We start from the raw sequence: 20,129 nt of genomic DNA, 5'->3' as shown, positions 1-20,129 counted from the left end.
AAAATGCAGCAGCCTGCAACCGGGCTCTAAATCTATAAACCAGTGTTTTTGCCCCGTGTGGTAATAAATGCCCTTCATAAGTAAATCCACATGACTGTTGTATCAGCGCGTTTGCGCGCGCACTATGACGACGGTCACGTGCACACGGACACAACATCATGGCTTCTATCAGTACAGAGGAAGCAAATAATGTCGCCTGCCAGGAACTAAAGTCCTCTTTAAGGCAGTTCACGTGATTTTAATTTCCGTGTAGATTTCATTGCATGCCTGTATGGGTGAGTTAGCGGTGAGAAGCTGTGGGAGCTGACATGACGGAGACAACTGTTACACACAACAGTTTGTGAGTGTGTCTGACTACAGAGGTAAAAATCTGTGAGCTAGTGTTAGCTAACGGTCAACAACACACTGGGTTTTAGTGCCTGCTTATCATTGGTGCTTTTCCTTTCAGTCTACTTTCATTTCCTGTTTTCTGTTTTTATTGGTTTAACCACTCTGTATTTGTATCTTTAAAACCCTGTCAACTTATTATTATTATTATTATTATTATTATTATTATTATTATTATTTACTTTGTGTTGTGGGAAACCTATAATATGGACAGTGTTACAAACAAATCATAATACTGAAAAAGTGCATTACTGAGCATTAATGAACAGCCACGACTTTGTAATGGAAGTGAGACACATTTAAATATGTAAATCTTCAAAACTGACGATTCTGATCAGAAAAACTGACAATAGTGATGTAGTTGGGATGACAGAAATGCTGAGTTAGCTATCTCTTGTGTACTCAGCTTCTTTTATCTCTGGTGCTCTGTTTAAGTTACTTCAAGAAGATGCATCAATGATGCTACCCACTGTTTGAATCATTACACGCGTGCCTTTGTATATGTGTATATGTAATTTATGTATTCATGCATAGACTCTGGTCTAGTGCTGAGCATGGGTTTCTGTCTTTGTGGGGTTTCTCAAGGTTCTCAGGTTTCGTCGCACCTACCAAAAGCTAAACAGATGGAGTGTTGGCAAATCTGATTTAATTGCTAATCTAGACTTAAGTGTGTGTGTGTTTGTGTGCGTGTGCATGTGCATGCATGTCTGCATGGTGCCTGGCAATGGGCTGGCATCCCCTCCAGGATGTATTTCTGTATTACACCTATAGTTCACTGCATTCTCTATGACCCTGACCACAGTAAAGCAGATACTGAACAAAATTCATGAATATTCATGTGTAAAGATGTCAATGATTAAACTCATTATTCTTGTTCCTAGACAGCATGTAGTGGAAACCTTAAGCCATTTCAATTCTCGAGTAGTTGTGTTTGATATTCATGTGCCTTTTTGTTTTGTTTTGATTGTTTCATCTTAGAAATTCAATGTTCGGCGATGCTCACTGTTCCACCCATTTATGAGCTTCTCATGGAGGAATAGGAGAGTCCTTATGTTCCTTTCATAGAGGAGCAATACAAAGCTTTGGCATCAAGACTTTGGCTTATACTGCTTAAACCTTGAGAGGTTGTCATGGAGTGGCTGGCCTCAGCTTTAGAGCGGGACCTTGGAGTGGACCAGCGGCAGCTTGGTCCAGGAACACGACCCCATGAGCTAGTGGCACTGGTTTCAACCCGCTGGATTATGGGACTTAGAGAAAGGAGAGTAACCCGTTGTGCTCGTTTCGATTGTAGTAGTGATGGAGATATCCGTACTCTCCTCCAGCGCTCTCAGGTAAAGTTACCACCTGGATGGACTCGTGTTTGTATCCAAGGTCTAAGGAAAAGCAAGTTGGGGTATAGGATTGCTCAGGAGCCTGCATGGAATGGGGAATTCTTCTCCCAGAACTCTTTCATGAGACAGATGCAGGAAGTATCAGAGTGCAACATCAGGTAAATAACAAGCATCAAGAAGTATCATTGTTCAATACATGTCAGATGGCCTAAACAAATATTGGAATTAATAAGTTAAGTTAATATAAAATTGGGGGATACAATATAAAATAAACCAAATACAACATTTCAAACTTTATCCTGTTAAAATGTCACAGTATCCGAAACAAATATCAAGGCATGAGAGTGTTACATTTGTTATATTACTATAACAAAATTTTATTGACATGACAAGTGACTTTTTTTTTCTATTCAGTGAATTCTTAATAGGTTTATACACTATATGGCCAAAAGCTTGTGGACACCTGACATTCCTAATAATTTTTGCCACAAGGTTTTAAATATGTTACACAGGAATCTACCATGTCTATGTACTCTGTGACAGAGTTTTGTAAAGAACTGAGATTATTAGAACTAAACCCGGATTAGGATGTTCAGCAAGCACATATGGGTACAGTGGTCTGTTGATGACAAGCTTTTGGCAATATATTGTAGCTTTTGTTGTAGTAGCACCATACTGCATTTCTATAAATATAAGCTGTACACATTCTCATGTCAAAGATTCAAAATATTTACTAAGAGCTGATTTGGCTGTTTGTATTACAGGAATCTGTGGAAAGAGGCATATATGAAACATGTGCAGCCATATGCAAATACAACAGACCAAACACAGGTGTTGGCCATTGATGCGGTACAAAGAGCTTTGCAAAAGCTGTTTAACTGTACATTTATTTCCACTGAAAGGTTGTCACCGTCCCTCTCTCCAGCTAGAGAGAAGGAAAAAGAGTGTCCTCTACCATTTAGTTCTTCAGCCCTCAAGCAAAACACAGAAACTCTGTGTCCAAATGTGGTCCCAGCTGAATGCTTGCTTGAGTCAGGGGAGGTGCTGTACATCATTCTCCCATATACACAATACTCCCTTCATGACGTTGTCACCTACAGTCCAGCTAAGCTTGCCAACAGCAGTGCTAAAGTATTGTTCATTTTGTACCAAGTTCTCATAGCTATGCGTGAATGCCATGCATCAGGACTGTCATGTGGAGAGCTCTTGTTGCAGGACATAGATGTTAATGAGCAGCTTTGCAGTCGTCTCAAAATATCCCTAGCACATTACGAAAAAAATGAGGAGGACAGCAATACTGCGGAACATGCAGTGAGACGGCAAAGGCCAACAACTGATGATAAAGCAGCTAAACATGTAAGAAGTGACATCAGTGAAGAGCACTGCCAGGATTGCCAGGATTATCTCAAATCTTTGGCCCTAGACTGGGTTCATGGTAGAGTCAGCAACTTCTGTTATTTGATGGAACTCAACAGATTGGCTGGAAGACGTGAAGGTGACCCCAACTATCACCCAGTTTTACCCTGGGTGGTAGATTTTACTGTACCATACGGAAGATTTCGTGATCTCAGGAGGTCAAAGTTTCGTCTAAACAAGGGTGACAAACAACTGGATTTCACTTATGAAATGACCAAAGAAGCTCTTGTAGCAGCAGCTAATGGAGGTAGTGGAGGCCACTTTCCTTCTGATCTTGGTGCATCAGTTGGTCCTAGTGGATCAGGACACGCAGATCATCTCCATGTACCCCATCATATTTCAGATGTTCTATCAGACATTACCTACTATGTCTACAAGGCTAGACAAACACCCAAATCAGTACTTTGTAGCCATGTTCGTTCTCAATGGGAGCCCAATGAATACCCAGCTAGTATGGAACGTATTCAGAGTTGGACACCAGATGAATGCATACCAGAATTCTACACAGATCCTTTGATATTTCGGTCCATTCACCCAGACATGCCAGATCTTGAGGTACCTCCATGGTGTAGCTCCTATGAGGAGTTTATTGCAGTGCACAGGCGGCTTTTAGACAGTCGTGAAGTTTCCCAGTACTTACACCACTGGATTGACCTAACTTTTGGTTATAAGCTGACAGGTAAAGAAGCAGTAAAAGCCAAGAACGTTTGCTTACATTTGGTGGATAACCATACCCACCTGGCCAGCTATGGAGTTGTTCAACTGTTTGACCAACCTCACCCACCCTGCCTTGCACCTTATCAGTATTCACCAGCAGAGCCTCCCCACCTTGATCCTATCAGAGTGTCAGCATGGCAAATCCCACCTCTTGAGACTACAGTAGATGTGGATAGAACGGTCCCAGAGGCAACAGGGTGTGAATCTAGTGGTTGGACCATGGTTGATAGGGATGAAGAGCTTGAGCAAGGAACAGAGGCTCTTGATTCCTTAAGTGCTATTGTTTTGGCCACAACCTCTATGCCAGTACCTATTGTGAGCTCTACAGGAGGGAAGACAATTGGGGATCATTTAGTATTGTCTCCCTCTCACAGCTCTTTTCCTGAAGAAACTGCGAGCAGTACCATAAATACGCTTGGATCTATGGGTAATATTCTTCAAAGAGGAAACACAATTAGTAAAAAGCAGGAAGGTTACACAAACACAGATGATTTCAAAATAAATTTACCAGAAGGATTCAAGCCTTTACAGCCTTTAGAAGAGTTGGAGAAGCTTAATATTTTCCTAGCTAAAGGGTTGCATTCCCAAATTCAGAATACACTGGATGTAGACAGGAGAGAATTAGGTACCTCATCAAAAGCACCCCTGTCTTTTACAGACCTATTTCACAGAGACATGCAAGCCCTTGGTGTTTTCATTGCAGAAATATTTTATTCATCAAAACTCCAATGTTTAAAGCCAGGCACATCTTTGAAAGGCCGTTATCGAGCAGTTATGAAATTTTGCTCTGCCAGTCTCAGGGACGTCCCACTACCATTCCATCATGCACTTGAGAGCCTTCTGCAGATTCACAAGTACACATCTGAGACGGAATCTTTGAACTTGCACTATGCTGGCCTACCATTTCTTTTCAAATATGAGCCAGTTTATGAGGGCCTTCCACCACCAAATCCTTGGCAATTACTTAGTCCTGTGTTATCTCCATTACCTTTCCCTGAATATTTCCCAGCACTTCATCACTTCATTTTCTCTTACCATTCCAAGATGGCATCCATCAACAGTGTTCAAGGTCGGGATATTGTGTTTAGCTTATGGCAACAGCTGCAGGCTCTTCTACAGGGTGATATCACTGGAGAGGGACTGGAAATTATGTTACCTTTTGTTCTTGCTTTAATGACAGAAGAATCTACAGCTGTTTATGCTGCCTGGTACTTATTTGAACCAGTCTCCCGTGTCCTAGGGCCACGCAATTCCTCAAAGTATTTGATAAAGCCACTGATAGGTGTATATGAAAACCCCCATTGCCTTCGTGGTCGTTTCTACCTCTACACAGACTGTTTTGTACTACAGCTTATAGTGAGGCTTGGCTTGCGAGCTTTTTTGTCTAGCCTTCTACCTCATCTGCTCCAAGTTATCACTGGTTTTGAGAGTTGTCGCACAGGGGCAGGAAGTGAGTGGGATGGGCTTAAAGCCTTAAGGAGTGGTATGGGTGGCTTAGGAGAAGAGGAGGAAGACTTTGAATGTGTGAATGGCAGGCCATCATCAGCTGCCTCAGCTGGCAAAGTGGGAGGAGGCAATAGTGGTGGAAGTGGAGGTGTCGGGGTTGGAGACCCAGGCCTTGTGGACTACTCATCAGGCATCAGTCTGAATGACCAGGTCTTTATGGCTGATGGTGAGGACTTTCAGAATGGCTTTTATGTCAATAATGGTTCATCTGTACCAACAGCTGGGGTATCTGCTAAACTGCAAGGCAAGAATTCTGCAAACAAAGAACAAGACCAGGAATCTCTAAGTGTGGGTAAACTAAGTGACAAGAGTAGTACTAGTGAGGTATCCATTGGAGATGGAGACTCCACCAAGGATCGTGCAAGTTTAAAGTCTGCTGATAGCAGTCAGGACTTAAAGCAGGCCAGTGATGGGGAAGATCAAGGTGATCTGGAGGACGAAGATGCAACCGTAGAGGAGAAAGAAAGCACAGTACAGAAAGTTCCTAGTCTTGAACTGACATTATCTGGGTGCACAGAGGAGTCTGAAGCCACAGTGGGTACTCTAGAGGGTGACTTCATGAATGGAATGGTTCAAGAAGAGAGTGACAAAAATATAGGGGAAGACGATGAAGAACATGACCCTTCAGAGAACTCTGAGGAGAAAGAACACAAGATATTATTAGGTAAGTTGAAAAAGCACTTGGAGATAATGCATACATAATGTTGTTTTGTTAGAAACGTTCTGTGAATTCAGGAAATTTGAGAATTGCCCTTTGTGCCCGAGTAATTTTTATATCCATTTTAATCAGACACTGTCTGTAAGACCGTAAGATGGCTGGCTGCTAAATTGGGGCCCACAGTAACCTCTCGATACGTAGCTAAAAACCTTCTGCGTCTTCTTACTACATGCTATATAGGTAAGAATCAGATATATGATTCATGTATGTAATATATGTATGTTTCATGTCATTTGTCTTTATTCTAAATACTATACTATTGAGCGTAGATTTTCTCATAAGTCTTAATTCAGTTTTTAACATTTCTCCCCACAGGACAGGAGAAGCACCACTTTCTGCTATCTGCAAATGAAGAGAGTAGCCTCGACTCTGCAGGAAGTGTATATGAAAAGAAACCAATTGTCGGTGACCAGACTTCAAAGCCAGTTCTTGATTGTCTCATCTACATAGCCCATCTGTATGGAGAGCCTGTTCTAACCTATCAATACCTACCATACATTGGTTACCTGGTAAGTTATATGGTCTATTCTGTATATACCTGTCTTGCAAGAAAGCATGAATATTCTCATCTGTTTGGAGTTCGGGGTTGTTTTTAAGTGTTTTTATATCCCTTAAAACACATAACACGTAGTACATATCTAAAGCAATAATAATCTTGCAAAAATAATAATCATTGGGCACCAGTCATTAAGCTATTATATGATAACTAGAGGGATCTCTACTTGTAAAATGCCGATAAAATAGTTACTCTTTATTTTACTTACTGTTATTATCAAACGTAGCTGTTGCCACTCATGCCCTTTGACTGGCTTGGATGGTGACCAGTTGGCCGACTTGGCATTATTCTCTTGGTGATTAGTGTTTCCATGAGAGTTTTAGCTTGGAAATACTAATTTACTAGTCTTTTTTTTTAGTTATTTAGTAAAAAAAAACCTCCTAGGACATTTGTGTGATAGTTATTTACGTGTTAAATTTTGTGTATATTGTTGTTTTACTGAACGCAACAATGTACACAATTGAACACTATTTTAATAGCTTTGTGTCGATGCATTACTTAGACATCATTTTATACCTATCTCTAATATAATTTTTTGTACTTTTATAAACTTTGCCAGGTGTCTCCCCCCTCTTCCTGCCGCCTGAATACTCGTAAGGAAGCAGGCCTTCTAGGTGCAGTTGTGCTGACTCAGAAGATTATAGTTTATCTGTCAGACACCACTCTAATGGACATGCTGATGAAGATCAATCAGGATGTACTTCTGCCCCTGCTCGACCTGCTCACCTCACCCAAAATGGGGTAAAGTCACGTACTTAAGCGCTTTTTTCAGCTCATTTAGCTACAGTGACAGCCCACAATTTTTTGGCAATAATTTTTCATTATTTGTATTTATGTGGCTGTTTCTGTAGTTTTCCCAGTGGGGTACAGTCACGGTCTGCTGTGTGTTTGAAGACCCTCAGTCTGATGGCACTGATCTGGCTGCGAATTGGCCGAGAGATGGTGCAACAGCACATGGCAGACACACTCTACAAGTTTTTTCAGGTCTTCTCCTTGCTGGACTGTCTGCAGAACCAGGTAGCCCAAGTTGGTTCATATTAATTCTATTGGTACATATTAATAAACAGTAATGCATCTGGTTTGATTTGGCATATTGGGGGCTTTTATTGCAGTCATTGATATTTTTTTTTATTTTTTATTTTTTATTTTTTTTTTTTAGAACCATTACTTTAGCCTCTGCCTTTGTTTAACTTTCTTGTTTTGGTAGTTTAATGATTTGGTTTTTATTTTGCTGTGCAGATGGAGAAGTTACCTCGAAAAGAGGTTGGAGAGTACACGTACATTGATATCAGCACTCCAGGGGGAACAGAGGTTACCTGTGAACTGGGGGTTCTGGAAGAACTTCAGGCCGTTTTCAACCCAGAGATGGCATATAACGCCTGTATCCCTATGCAGTGTCTGATTGGTGAGAAAGTTCTCTTTTATTGTTTTATGGATATTTATTAATAATTAATTAATTAATCTCCCATTTTATGTTTTGGTTTTGTTTTAGGTGACACTATTATTCGCAAAGTAGTTCCTAACCATGAATTGGTTTGGGGACTGGCTATGACTCACTATAACAAATTGAGTCTAGGAAGCCCGGAATCAAACCTAGCTGGCAGTCAAAGAGCAGAGGTGCCGATTTCTTTCAAGAGCTTCTCTCCAAGCTTAAGCCACCAGTTTGGTTTTAGCCCTTTCCCAGCCCCCTCATCCACTTCAACTCCTCTTAGTGTGGATACCCTCCCTGAGTCTGGAACGTTTGGCAGTCACTTGGTAGGAAATCGCATCCAAGTAGCACGGGACACTGAGCCAAGCGGAAGTCCGAGTCAGTCCTCTTTTGATATCTGGGGACGGTCTCATATGAGCTATATTCCATCAACAAACCTTGTCAACTCCATGTTTGCCTCGGTATCGGTGGGACCAGTTTCCTCACTTTCTTCATCCTCTTGGGTTCTGGGTCACACTCCAGAGGACAGTGCACTGAAGCAGGAACTTCCTCGCAGTAGTCGTTCTCTGCAGGGCAATTGGCTGGCATACTGGCAATATGAGATTGGCTTTAACCAGCAGGACCCACGGTTCCATTTTCACCAGATCCGCCTGCAGAGCTTTTTGGGCCACTCGGGCACAGTTAAGTGTCTAGCTCCAGTAGCTGGGGAAGACTACTTTATTTCTGGAAGCAAAGACAAAACTGTGAAAATCTGGCCACTGTATAATCATGGTGATGGCACTCGTGAGGTGGAGCCTAAGTTGACATACACAGAGCATCGCAAGTCGGTGTTCTATGCTTCACAAATAGAGGCGTTACAAGAAGTGGTGAGCTGTGATGGCACTGTGCACATTTGGGACCAGTTCACAGGTAAGAGGCAAACCTAACTGTATAGACAGTGTTTAAACTACAGTATGTAACTTTTGATGCTTTCAGGATTTTAGAAATATCTCTGGTGCATATATTACTGCACAAAATATTTTGTAGACTGCATAAATGAATCTAATGTTTGCACGTGTCATGCCAGTAAATATTTAGTGAAGATTCAAGAAGTTCACAATTTTGTGGCAGGAATTCATGGTAATATATGAATTCTTAGGAGCACTTTGTTCCTAAAATGAGTTCTTTACTCAGTCATTAATGAAACCTATTTTTCCTTTTTTCCAATTTCAATAAGTAACATTACAGTGGCTTTGTAGCACGTTTGCCTCACACCTCCAAGGGTAGGGGTGTGATTCCTGCCATCTGTATTTGCATGTTCCCCTGTGAGTCTGGGGATTCCTTCCCCAGTCCAAAGATGTGTGCTATAGGCTGATTGCCATTTCTGAATTGTCTGTAGTGTGTGTGCACAATTGTACCCTGTGATAGGCAGGCATCCTGACCAAGGTATACTCTGCCTTTTGCCCGTGTCTCCTGGGATAGACTCCAGGTTCCCTGCAACCCACTACGAAAGCAGTGTAGAGAATAGAGTGAATAAGTAATATAATGGAGAATTAATAATAATATCTTTTTTTGTGTATGAAAAGGCAAGCAAATTCGGTCTTATGATGCACCTGATGGAAAGAATCCCATCACAGCTGTCACCACTATGCCACCTCCTCACTGCAGCGTGGTGTATGCCAGTGCTGACTCTATCCTTCGTTTTATAGACCCACGCAAGCCTGGCTATCAGGTACGTCCATCACTTCCCAACATACCATCCCTGTCTCATTGAAAAACCTAAAGTTATTGTTCTATTGCCTTACAAATGTAATTGATCGGGTTTGATTTTGTCATGCGGCTCACTGTGGGCAGTGAGATTGTAAGGTACACTGTGCTGTTCCCCTACTTTCAGCATGAGTTTCGTCTGGCTTATAACAACCTGAGTGCGGGTCTAATCCGTTGCTTGGCTGTGAGCCCCGGAGGACGAACAGTGGCAGCCGGCTTCTCCTCAGGCTTCATAGTGTTGCTGGATGCACGGACAGGGCTGGTGTTGCGAGGATGGCCTGCTCATGAGGGAGATATACTGCAGATGAAGGTGAGTATGTGCTTCATGCTTCTCAGACATGTATGTCTAGTGAGTAGTTTTTACAGATCTGTGTCACTATTTATATTTATAACAAGGTCAAGGTTATAACAAGCAGTACAGAACATTGTGTGAATACTTGTGGTGAATCAGATAGGCACCTGGGATTTGTCACCTGTTGACTGAATGCCCTAACAGTTGTGAGCAAGATGTCCGTGTGCTGCACAAAAGCCCAGTGTAAAATCCATTTAATTATTTTCAAAATCTGTTGTTTACAAGGTCAACAGGTTACTGAAGATTATCATTAATGAGATGAAATGTCTTATTTACTAAATGGAGCTATTATCTAACATGTTATTACAAGTATTTTATTGTTTCCAACCAACAAATAAAACTTAAATCTTGGTCATTGTTTTCACAGGTTTACTGTGGATTTCTAGGACTTAATTCATCAATGAGGATTTAGGACTTATTTTTTGGTGCAAACAGTTTTAGTACATAGCAGTTAAAGTCTCATATTCATAACTTTCTTTAGTCTTTGAATTTGTGGAAAAGTATTGTGCTTCCCACAGTGTGAGCAGAAGTTGTACCCTGTCAGTTTGTTCAGAAGCAGTCAACAACAGACTACAGCAAAACAAACTTTATTTAACCTTGATTATGAGGGTCAAGGAAACTGCCTGGGCCTCTGCAACCCTCAGGTTTAGCAAATGTGCACATGGATTACTCATTATTAACACTGATATGAGAAATGCTATTGATTTACATTCAAGCTACATAACCATTAGTAATTATGGATCAGTGTATGTGAAAGCTGTCAACCTTGAATTGGTTTCTTTTATCCAAAAATCAATGCAAAGACTTAATGTATTTGGTTGTTTGAATGTGCATATCTGTGTGTTTTTGCAGGCAGCAGAGGGGAATTTACTGATTAGTTCCTCCACTGATCACACTTTGACAGTGTGGAAAGATCTGGAGCACAAGCCTCTTCATCTGTATAGGACTCCATCTGATCCCATCCATGCCTTTGACCTCTATGGTGCTGAGATTGTTGCAGGAACTGTAGCTAACAAGATAGGGGTGTACTCCATGATGGACATCTCTGCCAGCCCAGCTAGTTACACCAAACTTAGCTCTGAGAACTTCCGTGGAACTCTCACCAGCCTGGCAGTGCTGCCCACTAAACGACTGTTGCTGTTGGGTTCTGAGAACGGCGCCATCAGGTTGCTGGCTTAAAAACACATGTAATACTTCAGCACAAGCAGCCTTGATGTTCAATGTCTCTTTTATATAGTTTGTCTTTGCACCAATGCTGGCTCGTCCTCAAAATGAAAAAGCAAAAAACAAAGACGATGTTCATCTGATGCCCTTTTCAGCTTATAGTGGGGAGCTTCTGTGACTGATTTAAGTTATTTAAGAATGTCTTATCACCTTAGACTTACTAAGGTTTTACTGAATATTCAAAGTCTTAACACAATCAAAAACATATGATCAGCTTCACAACAGTTTATACAATTTTATACAATTTATCTATGGGGTTTGTGACCAGCTGATGTTTATGTACAAGAAATAAATGGATCTAATTTCTTATCCTGGAAAAAGACAAACTGTCTCTTTAGATGAGCGGATAAGAATTGCTGCTCAGGAATGTTGAGCCTGTCAGGGTTCTACAGTAGTGTTTACACTTTCAAAATAGGTGTAGAAATTCACCAAAACCCCACTGTGTGAATCACAGATCAAACTTTGTCAATGCGATAATGTCACCATGCACCTGAGACATTGAACTACTATGCAGTATTTGTTGGTTTTTATTGCTATTCTATGTTGTCCAATGTCCTCTATATCCTAAGTACCTTTTAATCATGAACAATTAATGGTATAAAAGGTATTTTTCAGAATGCCATATCCATCACTGCATATTGATGTCATATATGCAGTCAGTTAAAAGATTTACTTTCTTTACAGGAACTCTATATATGCACAAACACAGTAAATGAGGAAATATCTAGTCTTAGATTATCTATGAGGAGGGGTTGAATTATAGGTCAATAATCCCATATTAAGTGGGATTTACATTTTAGGCTAACAGTGAATTCACAGAATAATCAGTCCTCATAATTATATTAATACTTTCTCTTCTGTATACCTGTAGTAATATTTTTATTTGTTATATACAGTATACATGTGTATCCTAAAATCTAACCACTTATTATAGGAATATAAAATGTATGCAGATAGTAGTCTCTTATTTGACATTCCAATTAGGCACTAATGAAGTTCTGAGTTTGTAAAATTTGCTAAGTAAACCATGGTGTTACATGCACAAAACTCTACACTGCGTTTGATTAGAAAACAGCACACATAACAAAAACAACAAGCTATTCCTGATCAAAAATCTGGTCATGCTTATGCTTTAGTATTGAATTCAGGTTACAGTTTCTAATTTGAGATCCATCACTTGCAATAAACTCTACCTGTTTTATCTGACATATTGAATTTCCAAGAAGTTTGGGAATTCTTTAGTGAGACAAGTAGAATGAGCTGTTCTGTGTCCAAGTCTCTCACACTGATCATCTCTCAAACTTCATGTCTTCAAGACACTTTTGTAAGTCTCACTGCAATATATGGAATTGTGTAACTCTTGAGTAGGTTATTACTCTCTTGAACTTAAGCTTAACTTATTTTTTTTTTATTATTATTTCAAGCTTTGTGATTTTTTTTCCTCATGTACTTAAGAAATCAATTTTGGACATTTTCAGTAATTTGAAGTAAACTCAAATTGAGCAGAAATGTTAGTTGTTGCTGTTTACTGTTTAACAAGTGCTTTTTTGAAACGGAACAAAAAGGATTAATCCATATAAGTGCAGCATTATCCTGCCCTTGTGAATGCAATTGGCATAAACAGTGTTAATTTCACTCTTGAAGGTTTGCTGTTTAGCAGCCACTAGGAAACCTTGGCCCAGAAGGGCAAAGTCCTTCTTGAGTGTTTGACATTTGATGCATCTGGTTTTAGAGAGCTCTGTGGCTTTCTGTGTAGGACTATATAATATATTATATTTTCCTGTCTCTTAATAGCAGTAATTCACCAGCTGACAATCTTTATTGATAATCTATATACATAATGTTTCAACCTATCTCTCTCCTCCACTTATCTCTATCCCTGTCTCTCCCATTAACCACAGTGCTTCTGGTAAATGGCGTAGAACGCACCCGCTGCTTCCAGCAAGCAGGTTAATCAGAACTCTGCATTAAAATAGTCCAGGATCCATTCTGTTTAACGTAGTCATATGTTACACGACCACATGAACTATACATCTTGTACTTGCCGTTTGTGGAGTCAAGATCTTTCTCAGTGTTTACATGTATGTGAGTTATATGAAGCACAGATCAATGAAAGTTGAAGTGTAACTGCCTGCTCATTGATTGCCAAACTTTAGGAGAGGACAGTTTTCCTTTTGACCATTTGTGTTTTTTCTCAATTTAGGACTGAATAGTAGTTTTCCAGGTATGTTCCATTTTCTTGTACTAGTCTGCATAACATAAATTATGGTTTTATATACAAAATATGGTTTAAACTAAAATGTTGAGATTATTTAGTCTTGCAAATGTGTGCACAGTAATATAAAAAAGAATCCGAGTCTCTGCCCTTTGCTTTCAGCTGGATCATATTTAAGTTGCCACCAGTGAAACGAAATGTTATTGAAATAACTGTTTTGATCTTTTTTTCCTGTTTAATATTGAACTCTATACTTCATGGAGTAATAGATTGCAATGCTAATTTGTTTAGGAATCTGTTACCATAAAAGACTATGGAGAGCAGACAACCAATTAGCTTTAAATCTTTACACACTGTGTCACTGAAATTGATCACAATTACTCTCTAAACTAAATGCAGTTCTGGCTTCTGGCATATTGTATTCTGTTTCAAGTTAAACCATACTTTTGCCGATAAATTACTGAGCCTGAAAGGAAATTTATGAATATGCTGCTCATATAATCTGCTTCAATTTAAAACATGTGATTTCAGACTGGCTGTTAAGGCATGGATCTAAGATTACTTGTACTCCTTTTCCTCTATTACTGCCAACAAGGCTGGACGGTAAACATTAACATTAAATTTAGATGATTAACGTCAAGGTTTATTTTTACCTTTACTTCTCAATCCCCTATTCCATGTTAAAACAGCAAAGGATGGTCTTGCACTTTTACAGGAGGATGTCGTTTCAGAGGATGAAAAGCCCTCTGTGATTCCTCTCACACACCTAATGACCAGCATTCCAAGAACAGTAAGAAGTTTGTTCACTGATTGAATCTTGCATGTCGCCTAATCTGATTCAGAAGACTTCAGTTAATGTGTTTCTGGCAGGATATAGTAAGCTCCAACGTGTCCCACACAGAAGAATTTACTCCAGATGGCTTTTCTACCTCTACCTCCACTGCTGAAAATGCAGAGAGCTCCTCAGAAGAAGACATGGATGAGTTTTGTGGTTCACTGAATTCTAAAGAACTTCGTCAGGCTGTAGGTAGTGGGATTATGAAGTTTGGTCTGGAGCTGTTGGAAAACCTGAAGGCAGATCCGAAACAATCAAATATTATTATCTCCCCCCTCAGTGTGTCCTTAGCTCTCTCTCAGTTGGCTCTGGGTAGGTTTCCCACATGCAACACATGACCAATTTAATGCACATAACTCACGTAGCAAGTAAATACTGTAAATAACCGTATATCTGCTTCTTTTTCGGCAAAATTTAAACCTGTAGCAGGTTTAATTAAGTTATTAATTAACATGTTTGGGGGAAAACACAGTAAAGTAGTGGCCCACCACAAGCCAGTAGATTTCAACTAAATTTTATTTGTGTAGTGTTTTGTGTAGTGTTAGGACATTCATAAAAATCATGATTCATATAGAGCAGGGTCAGTATAGATTCCACAACTCTTTGAAACTATTAACCATTCTTTCAAGTGATTTGGTGTTTTGATGGTGTTGGACAGATACTGAACCAAAATCTCCAAAATGTTTAACTAGGTTGATGTTGGGACGCTGTGAATGACAGATGGTATTTGATTTAAATAATTTTCATACTTGTTCACTCATTTAGTGAGCCAGTCATCCTGGAAGAGCTCATTACCATCATAATAGAAATGCTTTACTATAGGATGTAGATGATCAGCCAGGGAAACTTAAATGTATTAATTTGCAATGAATTTTAGAACAGATGAACCCAAACTAAGGCAGGAAATTGCCCTTTGTAAGATAACAGCAATTTCTTTTTCCACGTTTTTACATATTCAGTAGTATCACTGGTGTATGGAACGTGGAACCTGGCATATGAAACAATCATTTAGAGACTGTTAATAGTGTGATGTATGTATGCTCATCAGGAGCAAGAAATGACACAGAAGAACTCCTCCTTCATCACCTACATGCTGGTACAGTGCCATGCTACCACAAAGCAGTGAAAAACCTTCTCCACCATGTCCGTAAAAACAACCTGCAAATCGCAAGCCGCATCTACCTTGCTGATGGTGAGTGAGGGGGGGAAAAGACTCCAGTTATATTATGACATTGTGTCAGTGTCATTGATATGTAGCTCTTAATCATGACATTTATCTCTATAACTGCTGAAAACATACTACGTCTATAAATATTTTTTCTTTCTAAAGGATTTAAGCTAAACCAGGAGTTTATGGAAGAGTCTTTCAAAATATATGATTCAAAGCCTGTAGCCTTGACCGATCTGGAGGAGATTAATGAGTGGGTAGAGAAATCCACTAATGGTCATGTTACAGACTTCCTGTCCAGTATTCCTCCCAACCTTGTAATGATGCTTATCAATGCTGTGCACTACAAAGGTAATACAGTATCATCATACATTGTCCTACATGGTCAGTACTTCAGAATTATAACACACTGATCCCTAGAGGAACTCGATTGTTTCTATGTAAGATGATTACCGGCCTGATATTTGTATTCATGTCCTAAGTATTCAATATTTGAACTTTTTCACACTTGTGTACTGTTACAAGCTGGACCTGAATTTGGTTTGTTTCATATCATATGAAATGAATCTGTAGTAAATAATATTAAAGAGGGTGGGTGGGATGGTGTTAGGGGTCAATATAGTTTGAAAAATTATTTATAAATGGGGAAAAATTTGATTGCATATTCATTCACCCAATTTAATGTAAATTAGTTTAGGTAAAACCAGTTACTATTTAAGGTCACAGAATTATCTGAATGGAGTAAACCTATATTCAATTCCAGTACAATGTCACATGGTCTGACTGTTAATAGACCCTTTTCTTGAATATACCAGTGTTTGTTCGTGATCGTACCTAAACAAACAGCATCATGATGTTCAAAGAGCTATGAAAACTACATCCAGGCAAAATATCATTCTGGCTTTGGTTAAAAACAAGGTTTGGTGAACAACAACCACACAACATGGCACAAATCTGGACTATTGTGAGTGCCACTTTAGTTTTTTAACTATTCCTCAGTGGATAGGAAGTAATGCTATCTATTAAAAATCCAACCACTTTGACCTCTAAAAGTCCTGGGGCTGCTGTATGCAAATTTCTAAAATGTTCTTTTGTTCATGCCCAAATCTCTCTTTTTTCACCATACATGGCTGGTGTTGTGTGGTTAGTACTCTGTTTTGGTATTTAAATATCAGTCCTGCACTGAACACTTTTATCAAACTATAAGCACATACATTAGTGGTTTTGCAAAGGTATATCATTTATTTGCACACACATCCCATCTAAATGTGTGGTTATAGTGGTGGCAATTTATTTTATTTTAGCCTCTAGTGGGCATATAATTCTGTAACTGTGCAGTAAGCCAGTTTCTCATTTTTGAGACAAAAATAGCTTTGGGATAGTCATTTATTATTTACATTTTAGGGTTGATGTACAGAAAATTGGATTAGAATTTTTTTGTGTTTGCTAAGAAAATTATTAACTATTTTTTGCAATAATTGCTTGTTGAATTTTTTTCACTTCAGGTTATTCTGCTATACATTCATGAAGAATGCACCTACCATGGGGGCTAGTACGGTGGCCGAGAAGTGCAAAACAAATTAACAAATCCGAAAACACATTAACAAGTCAGACAACCCGGAAGCGGTTGGTATAGTTTGTGAATGGAAACTTACCATCATCGGATGAGACACCTTTCATTTCATCTTTAATGACAGGTGTCTTGTCCAATGATCGGTAAGTTTCCATTCACAAACTATACCTACCTCTTCCGGGTTGTCTGAATCGGTGCACGAAACACATTAACAAATCCGAAAACACAACGACAATTCAGACAACCCGGAAGAGCTTGATATAGTTTGTGATTGGACAAGACACCTGTCACTCAAGGTATACATGAAGTTCAATAGTCTGCCGCAGGGAAAAGTTTGAATGGATGGATGGAATGGATTACTGTGGCTTAATTCTGTTATTTTCTTATATTTAAACGGAGAACTTTACACATTACAAATAAGATTCCATACCTGTATATCTTGAGTGACAGGTGTCTTGTCCAATGATCGGTAAGTTTCCATTCAAAAACGATACACTACCGTTTCCGGGTTGTCTGACTTGTCCTTGTGTTTTTGGATTTGTTAATGTGTTTTTGGATTTGTTAATGTGTTTTCGGATTTGTTAATTTGTTTTTGGATTTGTTAATGTTTTTGGATTTGTTAATGTTTTTGGATTTGTTAATTTGTTTTCGGATTTGTTAATGTGTTTTCGGATTTGTTAGTGTTTTTGGATTTGTTAATTTGTTTTCGGATTTGTTAATTTGTTTTCGGATTTGTTAATGTGTTTTCGGATTTGTTAATGTGTTTTCGGATTTGTTAATTTGTTTTGTACTTCTCGGTCACCGTAGGCTAGTATTTAGTATTTAGATTAAACATTAATGAGTATCTTCCAATTTGGGACGTGGTAATTTACATCAGTGATGCCGTGTGTCTTTTTTTATCTTCTTCTTCTTTTTTTGGAAAGTAATACAAGCCCTCTATTAAAAAACAAAACAAAACTTTGACTACTAGAAATAAAATGGTGTTCAGTGTAAAATGTGTGTAAATATAGCCGATTTTTTTTTGTTTGTAGAGAGCAATTAAACTGCTCCCTTAGAAAAGAATAATTAAATTTGCACTAGTAAAATCAGTAGGATTTTTGTATGATGCAACATGTAAAAACATGTATTCCTATAAACAGTTTAGTAGTTTGTGACATTATAGTAATAACAGATAATATATTATGAATATAATAAATCTTAATAGCAATAATAGTTTATAACATTTTGTAGTTTTAGTTGCCATAAAAACCTGGAATAATTCATGTAATTACTGACTGAAAATGACTTCCAGTCTTCTTTTTTCAGGAGAGTGGCTACGGCGCTTTGACCCTCACTTCACCTCTAGTGAGCCTTTTTATATTGATGAAAAACAAGTAGTCAATGTTGACATGATGCTTGGGCCAAAATACCCCCTCAGACTTTTCAACCATAATGAACTCGATGCACAGGTAACATTATATACACTGGACAGAAAGTCAATAACCTCAAGTAGATTTTTGTAAATTTGTTTTCTGACTTTATTTTCTTCATTTCAAGGACGTTCCTCTAATGTACACCTTTTGTTTTGCTCTATGCTTTTTTTCCAGATTGCACGTTTCCCGTTCAAAGGGAACATGAGCCTGATAATTGTAATGCCCATGACAGGATCAGTTGACATGTCAGCTATTGCAGCCAAACTCAATATCTCAGAACTATATAATCAGTTCCCACGTGAAAAAAGTATGCAAGTTAAACTCCCCAAATTCAAACTGGATTTTACTCAGGAACTTGAAGAGGCCCTGACAAGCATGGGTAAGTCAGGATCCTTACTACATGTGCAGAAGACATTTGTTTTTAAATGAAGTTGATTATTTTCACTCACTACGAGAACAAATAGAATCAATACCAAACTAAAAAAAGATTTAAATCAATGATAGTATTTTAATAATAATTACAGTGAATAATAATACTGTATGCTTGTCTTGTTTTTATTTATTTATTTATTTATTTTTTGCAGGTCTAGGGGAGCTCTTCTCGGGTCCTAATCTGCACGGTATCTCAGAGGGACCCCTGCTGGTCTCCAGTGTACAGCACAAGTCCAGCATTGAGATCAATGAGCAGGGAGCAGAGGCTGTGGCTGCAACCAGCGTAGCTGTCAGCCGCTCCAATCCCTCTTTTACAGTCAATCAGCCTTTTTTCTTTGCCCTTACAGATGATTCCACTCAAACACCACTATTTCTGGGGGTTATTTTAAACCCTAACCCTAGCGGAACTGCTGTAACATTAGGTCCAAGCCTTTCAGATAAAGGAGAGTTTCTTAGTAAAGATCTTTTTGACAAGCCACCGAAGTAAGGGGGTTATTTATGTCTTTAGCACTGGTCTGCCTCCAAATAACCAAATCAAAATTTGCAACAAAACTAGGCTCAGTTAGACTATGTTTAATGACATGTTACAAATATGGCAATGACATATAGTTGAATTTTTAAAAGTTTCTTTTATATAAATGACCTTTTAGCTGAGAATCAAGCTTAAATTGACAGCATTCAACTCGCAACAGCAGTAAAATAATGTTTTTGATGATTAAATAAATGTATTTTTAAAAATGAAGTTCCTGTGTATATATTTCCATCACTGGCAACATCATACTCTTATGTGGAGATTATTAAAATCCTCCTTTCTATTTTAGTCTGGTTACTAAAATTAGATCCAAGAATGATGAAACCATAAAAATTGAAAGGAAAAAAAAGTAGGAACAATAAGCACGGAAGTGTGTAAATGAGGTACATAAAAAAATAAGAAATATAACACAGCCTATGTATGAAAAAATAAAATATAAAAAAAACCCACAGTCTGAGTTTGCTTATTATATTAGAACTTAATGTAAAAGTAGTATAATGGAGTGATTCTTTTTATTTAAGCATGTAGGTGAAGACATTGTTTTTTCAGCTGTTTTAAATACAGTTAGTTTTGTCCAGCT

General features: G+C 38.6%; 2 protein-coding genes across 2 annotated transcripts; both read left to right on the top strand.

Annotated features, from left to right (window-relative positions):
- The first annotated feature begins 129 nt into the window (after positions 1-129).
- wdr81 (WD repeat domain 81) lies at positions 130-12,891 on the top strand. The gene is made up of 12 exons (XM_060888968.1): positions 130-362; positions 1,366-1,876; positions 2,483-6,021; positions 6,148-6,255; positions 6,391-6,584; positions 7,191-7,372; positions 7,483-7,648; positions 7,871-8,036; positions 8,124-8,969; positions 9,626-9,771; positions 9,934-10,116; positions 11,011-12,891. Exons 2-12 carry the CDS (start codon positions 1,518-1,520, stop codon positions 11,335-11,337), a joined length of 6,216 nt encoding a protein of 2,071 aa, XP_060744951.1. The 5' UTR covers positions 130-362; positions 1,366-1,517; the 3' UTR covers positions 11,338-12,891.
- A 563-nt stretch (positions 12,892-13,454) lies between these two features.
- Positions 13,455-19,759, top strand: serpinf2b (serpin peptidase inhibitor, clade F (alpha-2 antiplasmin, pigment epithelium derived factor), member 2b). The gene is made up of 9 exons (XM_060888581.1): positions 13,455-13,606; positions 14,129-14,200; positions 14,313-14,387; positions 14,468-14,744; positions 15,481-15,624; positions 15,763-15,951; positions 18,479-18,621; positions 18,760-18,964; positions 19,170-19,759. The coding sequence occupies exons 2-9, from the start codon at positions 14,144-14,146 to the stop codon at positions 19,502-19,504; spliced, it is 1,425 nt and encodes a 474-aa protein (XP_060744564.1). The 5' UTR covers positions 13,455-13,606; positions 14,129-14,143; the 3' UTR covers positions 19,505-19,759.
- The last annotated feature ends 370 nt before the right edge of the window (positions 19,760-20,129 follow it).

Source organism: Tachysurus vachellii, chromosome 15, assembly GCF_030014155.1.
Source record: "Tachysurus vachellii isolate PV-2020 chromosome 15, HZAU_Pvac_v1, whole genome shotgun sequence".
Lineage (NCBI taxonomy): Eukaryota > Metazoa > Chordata > Actinopteri > Siluriformes > Bagridae > Tachysurus > Tachysurus vachellii.
The sequence above is the reverse complement of the archived record's forward strand: the minus strand, read 5'-3'. Positions and strand labels throughout refer to the sequence as shown.